This window comes from Salvia hispanica, chromosome 1 (genome assembly GCF_029641045.1).
Source record: "Salvia hispanica isolate PSC_SH4W2 chromosome 1, Shi_PSC_v1, whole genome shotgun sequence".
Classification (NCBI taxonomy): Eukaryota; Viridiplantae; Streptophyta; class Magnoliopsida; order Lamiales; family Lamiaceae; genus Salvia; species Salvia hispanica.
In genome coordinates this window covers 13493703-13501045 of record NC_142692.1, presented here as the reverse complement: position 1 = coordinate 13501045, position 7343 = coordinate 13493703, and the positions used below count along the sequence as shown (strand labels likewise).

Here is a 7343-nt window from a genome sequence, read left to right as displayed (position 1 = left end):
AGGACTTCCACTAGCTCTTCCCACAATTATTCAACTTACAGACTTAAAATTTACGGAATTAAAACGTCGACACGGAATACGGGAAGATTCGAAAACTTCATTAAAAAAATTACATAAAAAAAAATTACATAATTAAAAAAAAAAACATAATTTAAAAAAAAAACATAATTTAAAAATAAAATTACATAATACCCTCGGCTCTCACTCCTCCTCCTCCTCCTCGTCCCCGTCGTCCGTGCCGCTGCCACCTCCGACGTCCCCGCCCCCATCTCGACGCCATAATCATCAATGGGTGGCATCCCTAAATCGCGCCGACATTGGTCGATCACATCCTTGCATAGCCTTTTAAACACTGGATCCTGCGCAATATACCACCTACTCGTGCTCTGCATCAGGGTCTTCGTGAGCTGCGCGCCGGCGAGACGGTCGTTCTCTGGGCCTCCTGGGGCCTCAGATTCGACCTCGTAGCACCCGCTGCCGCTTCCCCTCGCCATCCGCTGCGCAGCCTGTTGCCCCATCGGGCGACAACGACGGCGAGAGTCTGTTCGTGGTAGCGGGGCCACTTCCTCGGCTTCGGGGAGCTCGTGCAAACCAGCACTGCTGCTGTACTCACCGGAAGAGTTGATCTTCGTCCGCTTCCAGCCCGATTCGACGCCAATCGCAAACTTTTGCGATTCCCTGACCACGAGAAAGGCCTCCCATTGGTCAAAGTCTTTGAGCTTCAACTGTTTGTCGGGGTACTCGGCCAAGGCTCGTGTCCTCACATCATCCTCAGACATGCCGCTGGTTGCCATGCGCATGTTGTTTTGGTAGAGGGCGGCAAAACGACTGAGCTTAGGCCTCAACCGAAGCCACTGTTTCCGGCATTGCTCGGGAATGTGAGGCTTCGCCCCAGACGGTTTGACTATGAGGTAGGCGGCACTAATGCGATGCCACATTCGGTCAACATACTGGTTCGTCCCGACATAGGGATCCTCTACAACACCGAGCCATGCCTTCGCAAGCGCGACATTTTCCCACACGGACCAGATCGTCCTCCTCTCAGTCTCATCCTCACCCTCCTCCTCCTCTGCCCCTGTGTGCGATGAAGAGCTCGGGACTTTGTTCTTGCCTCTGCCCCCGCCCCTTCACCCCGGCCTTGGCCTTGGCCTTGCCTTTGCTCCCGCCCCTTGCAGCAGGCTCCGCCTCATCGGGAGTCTGACAGATCGGCGATAGCCCCAGATCCTCAAAAGAGAAAGTCTCGATGCCAGCGTACTGAGTCTCCGGAACAGTACTGGGGGAATCATTGGCCAACAAATCTATATATGGCCGATAGACAGATTCCCTAGGCATCCTCGGGCTCGGGCTCCTGTGCTGCATCGACCCACCCACCGACATATTTAGTGGCGTACCGCCCATCCCCACTGCCCCGGGCATCATCCCACCCACCCCCGTGATATTTGGCGGTTTACCGCCCATCCCCACTGCCCCTGGCATCGTCCCACCCACCCCCGACATATTTGGCGGCATACCCGCTGCCCCTGGCATCATCTGACCCATCTGACTCTTCCAAGTGTACATATTTAGAACATTTGGGGAGTCATCGCCGGCATACCGCCCATCCCCGCCATCCCCGCCATCTGGGGATTCATCCCCGCCGTTTGGGGATTCATCCCCGCAAAGTTTCCCTCCGATCCGGTGGGAATCGATGGTGTGTTTCCTCCGCTCGTGGTGGGGGAGTTCCTATTGTACTCCATTGTAGTATAAATGAAATTTGTAGATTTAGAGAGAGAAACTTGTCAACACAAGTGGTGTGAATAAAATGAAGTTGGGGGAGCCCTATTTATAGAGTTTATTAAAATAAATAATTAATAAATAAAAAATCTCGGACGTCCGACCTTCGCCACTGTGGCGGACGTCCGGTCGGACGTGCACGCGAGGGGCGAGGCCATGGGAGGGGCACTCGGGACGGGTGTGGGCGGACGACGTCCGCCGGTGGAGACACTCTAAGTTTCTTTTTCCGTTGGAAATCTAATATTTTCGCAGTAATTAGGTCTACAATGAACCGCTAGATTTTATATTATAGTATTTCAATTTTCTTAAATATACGACACAAACGATTGATGAAGATTAATTAATATGTTTATATTTCTATAATAAGTAATGAAAAGACTAACTTTGAATTCGATAAATGTATAATTACCTATAAATTAAATAGGACATTATGTGTTAATTTAGTAAAGAAATACGTACTTAAAATAATATAGGATATCTAAGGCCATGTTTAGGTGGCGGGAAAGTAAAGTTGGCAAGGAAAATGATTCCCGAGAAAATGAATCCCGAAAATATGATTCCTAATCACTTTACTTTCCTATGTTTGGAAAATATCAAAATTTTAAATTTATATTTAATTTAAACACCAAACTAAAAATATACTTATTATTTATAAAAAAGAATAATATTGTAAAAATTTAATAAATTATTATTTATAAATAATAATTATTATATTATTATATTTATTATTATTATAGATAGTTTAAATATAAAGTATCAAAATATAATTATACTATAAATAGTATAATAAATAATAATTATTATATTTTATAAATTAATAATTAATCAATAAAGTCATAGTGTAATTTTAATATATAAAATTTATTCAATCATAATATATAATAATATAATTATAATTATAATTATAATTATTCATCATAATAAATGAGTATTATAATAATAAATATAATAATTATTATATAATAATTATAATATGTATGTATATTATAATTTAATAAATTTTATATATTAAAATTGTACTATGACTTTATTGATTAATTATTAATTTTTAAAATATAATAATTATGATTTATTATGCTATTTATATTATAATTATACTCGAACTCGACACCTCATACATTGATGTCTAAGCACCTTGCCGCTAGGACAATTGTACTAATTTTTCTTGTTCTCGGATTCTGATTACTTTCCCAATTTAATTAAAAATCGAAATAAACACATGAATTTAAAATTTAAGGAATCAGATTACTTTCTCAGAAAGAATCCTGACAACCAAACATGCCCTAAATAAAAATTGTTCTGAAAATTTAGTATTCTTAAAAATGAAACTACCGCGCCTAATTAAAAATTTCAAAATAATACTCAATCCTTCCAATCCCACAATAAGCGATAATTTTTTGACACGTCCACGAGATAGTATTATTTTTGTTTGGTAATCTATACAACAATTACACTCACTTACTTTATTCTATCTACATTATTCCTTTTCACTTATCTACAAATAACACTGGATAGAGAAATGATCAATTGCTAACTCATCATTTAATTGCTAACTACAACTAATTTAAGGCCATAGGATTTTAGAAAACGTGTGGTCTACAATTTGCCACGTGTAATTTTCGTTTTTATTAATTAAATCGAAAAAGATAAAAAAAAACTCTAAATTAGGGTTTTGGATGAAAATGTTAATATAGTGTTCTGAAAATATCAACTCAATGCTTTAAGAATGTTAACTCATTGCTTATATTGAAATTCTACATGTATTATATTGACATATTCTATATAGTATGTTGACATTTCTGTTTGTACAAAAAAATTAAAAAGTTTTGAATTTTTTTTCAAATTTTGACGTCGGAATATATGCATGTATGATATCGTTGGAATCCTTATGAAATTATCTTTAATTTGATATATGTTATATGCATTTAAAGTTTTGGGATTTCTTTTAAAAGTTAGTTATAACTAAACATGTAGTTAATTGCCATTAATACCCCTATTGATATTTTTTGGAATTAATCATATGACCTTATTGACATTTTTCATTGATCGTATTGACAATTAGGAATTAATACTATTATTTAGTTTAGTTGTAGTTAGCAATTAAGTTATAAGTTTAACACTTCCCCCCCCCCGTTGAAAAGCAGATTATGTATCTAACTTAATTTTATATAGTCATTATCTCTCGCGAGTTCAACATAGAAATGCAGATTAGTAAAATGTGAAATTCACAGTTGCATTAAAAAAAGAAACTAAATTCTTTAATATTTTCATTATTTAAACAATATTATTATACTATTATTTTGAATGTACAGTATGTAATCAATAACATCTTTTAGACCAAAGAAATGCACAAAAATAATAAAAAGGACATCACACATGTCCTCCTATCATTTTCAACTAGTACACATGTCCCTTTTGATCCCTCTCATCACATGCAAAACTTACACTTAATAATTAATTAATATAATTACTAATTTTTCTTTGCGATGCCTAATTTCTCCTGTTGGCCACTACAACACATAATCACATTTATAAGTTTAAGGATTATTAAAAAATTGAACTTTGTAAATTGTAATATTACACTCTGAAAACGCAATGTGAAAAAGGGTATTTGCACTTTAGAAATTACAGTGAAACCATGTTCATCTATGGGATCAATAGTACTGCAACCTGAACGACAAAAATAGTCAATTCTAATTACTACTACTCCAAACTTAAGAAATTAGCCTTTCACCAAATTGATAATTAATTATACTCTGTGACTTCAAACCTGCTGACACATTTAACAAAATAATTTAGTCTCAAAACCCAAAATTAAAACAATTGAAACCCAAAAACCATCCATGTAGTGACACATAGTTAAAATTTCACAATCCATGCTATAACCAGTAAAACATAGAAATATAACATACAACGCACAATATATTGGTAACTTACTGCGCTGTGACAACACTGATATGAACATCCATAATAATTAATGATAACAGAATAAAAATGAGGAGATGCAATTTCATTGGTTTGTTTCTTAGCATAAAATTTGAAAAACGAAATTCTCAAAGAAATGAGTGAATTAATTAATAAATTAGGTTAGGGCAGTAATTGTGCATGAGAATAGAGAAAACACCCTAGTGCCAGCTGTCCAGCCATGGATTCACTGATTGCTTGATAACCGTCCCCACCACGCCTTCTCTTCTCTACAAACCAAACCTACACACTGAGCACTTATTCACTCGCATCGCATACAAATACAAATACAATACAGGTACAGCCCCCTTTCTGAGAGAGAGAATTCAATTTCAATTGCGAATTATATGCTGCAGCGAGTGGAGATTCTGTATCCAACTGCAATTGAATTGTGCGGGTTGAGCTAATAATATGGCGAATAGCGAAGGGGATGGGGAGATCAGGCTCAAAGCAATCGAGTTGAAGAAAGAGCTGCAGAAGCTGTTGGAGGCGATTGTGGAGGATGAAGACCTCAATCTCAAGACGGTCGATAGGGCGCAGCAAATGCTCTCTGTGTTGAAGGATTTGAAACTCAAGAAGACTGCTGATTTGGAGCTCCAGTGTCAAGATTCCATCCCCGTCGCCGTGCCGGAGGAGTTCAAGTGCCCTCTCTCGAAGAAGCTCATGAGTGATCCCGTCATTCTCTGCACCGGACTGGTTCGTTCTCCATTCTCTCCCTCTCTGTCAAATTATGGTCTGTCTTCTTCTTTTGAGGTCATCAATTGTGTGTCTCTGTTTTCTTCTTCTTCATTTTAGGTCATGAATTTGGTTGCAATTGTGTGTGTGTGAAATTATGCTCTGTCAATGTATGTGTTTCGACGGTTAAATTGGCCTAATTGTGTGTGTGAAAATATGGTCTGTTTATGTGATGGCTCCGATCATTGTGGGAATTTTTGGGGAGTTTCAATGTCGCTTCTCTCAAAAAGAGGGAAATTCCTATGCGGTTGATTGGATCCATTTTTCCGGATTGAATTTTCCCTATCTTTTGGTTTTGTAGGGTTTTTCCAAATATCTTTGAATTTCTCTGTTAAAAGTGGGGATCTGTTTTGTGAATATTGGCAGACATATGATCGTGCCTACATTCAAAACTGGCTTAAATCTGGGAAGAGGACGTGCCCTCAAACCGAGCAGGTGCTGTCACACACTGCTCTCGTACCAAACCATTTGATCCGTGATATGATAACGAACTGGTGCGAGATTCGTGGGATCAAACTGCCAGAATGTAATTACAATGATGGGGAGGCCTTGTCCGAGGCAGACACACGGGAAGTCCACCATCACCTGGCCAAGTTGTCATCCACGTTATTATCTGACCAGATAGAAGCTGCTAAAAGACTGCGCCAATTGACAAAACAAATTCCTTCCATTCGTGCGTTATTTGCTGAATCTGAAAAGGCTATTCCACAGCTAGTGTCTGTGCTCTCTCGAGTGAATACCAAGATTCATCAAGGCCTGCTAGAGGACGTTATCACCACGATCTTGAACATCTCCATCCACGATAATAACAAGAGGCGCGTTGCAGAGACGCCTAATGTGATTCAGATTCTTATTAATGCTGTGAGGCCAGAGACCGCGACTGTGCGGATAAGAACCAATGCAGCTGCAGCCCTTTTCACATTGAGCGCCCTCGACTCAAACAAGGAAATGATTGGGAAATTGGGCGGCTTGAAGCCCCTCATCACGCTGCTGGACGAAGGGCATGATTTGGCAATGAAAGATGCTGCATCTGCGATTTTCAGCCTGTGTATCCTCCATGAGAATAAGGTGCAAGCTGTAAAAGATGGCGCGGTTGGAGTGATTGTGAAAAAGGTCAAGGAAGGAACACATGTGAATGAATTGTTGGCGATTCTTGCTATGCTTTCGACCAACCAGAAGTCGGTTGGGATGATGATCGACATGGGTGCAGTCCCTTGCTTGCTCCGCATCATAAGGGAGAATCCTTGTCCCCGCAATAAGGAGAACTGCGTGGCCATTTTGCATACAATCTGCTACAGCGATCCAAGTACATGGAGGGACATGAGAGAAGAGGAGAACAGAAATCGCACACTATCTAAGCTCGTTCAAGACGGCACTTCTAGGGCAAAGAGGAAGGCTAATGGCATTCTGGATAGGATGAACAGAGCTGTCAACATCAACCACAGCGCATAAATGTGAGCACATATATTCTGTAAATTCTGGTGACAACCCTGCTTTTGAAAACGATCTTGAGGTATCTCTTGGTCACTTTTACCCCTTGTGTATATTCGCGTTGGAGAAAGGTTTTGATCTCGGCTTATAGTTGTGAATAATTCATTTCAATAGTAAGCTTTTTACTGTGAAAAGTTCATCGGTGGTTTTGTGAGTATATGCTTGCTTTGATTGAATTCTTAGTAGTTCAACTTTATTAGATTTATCACATGAGCTAGACTACTTCCCTTTGCTACACTTTGTGATGTATTGAACAGGTTCGTCTCCGACTGGAGGGTGTTTAGTCATATGCTAACGCCCTTCCACGTGACAGAGACACAACGAGAGTAATGTGGGCACATTGAATGGCCCTGTGTTGTCTTGCTCCGTGGTCCATCAAA

The 7343-nt window shown here is 39.3% G+C and overlaps 1 protein-coding gene across 1 annotated transcript; it reads left to right on the top strand.

Moving 5' to 3' along the window:
* The first annotated feature begins 4979 nt into the window (after positions 1-4979).
* Positions 4980-7097, top strand: LOC125223985 (U-box domain-containing protein 9-like). Its single transcript, XM_048127311.2, has 2 exons — positions 4980-5433; positions 5839-7097. The coding sequence occupies exons 1-2, from the start codon at positions 5149-5151 to the stop codon at positions 6922-6924; spliced, it is 1371 nt and encodes a 456-aa protein (XP_047983268.1). The 5' UTR covers positions 4980-5148; the 3' UTR covers positions 6925-7097.
* The last annotated feature ends 246 nt before the right edge of the window (positions 7098-7343 follow it).

Bases quoted from the DNA above. Each gene is read 5' to 3' on its own strand.
- LOC125223985 (XM_048127311.2), top strand. From the start codon at position 5,149: ATGGCGAATAGCGAAGGGGATGGGGAGATCAGGCTCAAAGCAATCGAG. The intron at 5,434-5,838 runs GTTCGTTCTCCA...GAATATTGGCAG, and splicing joins TCATTCTCTGCACCGGACTG to ACATATGATCGTGCCTACAT.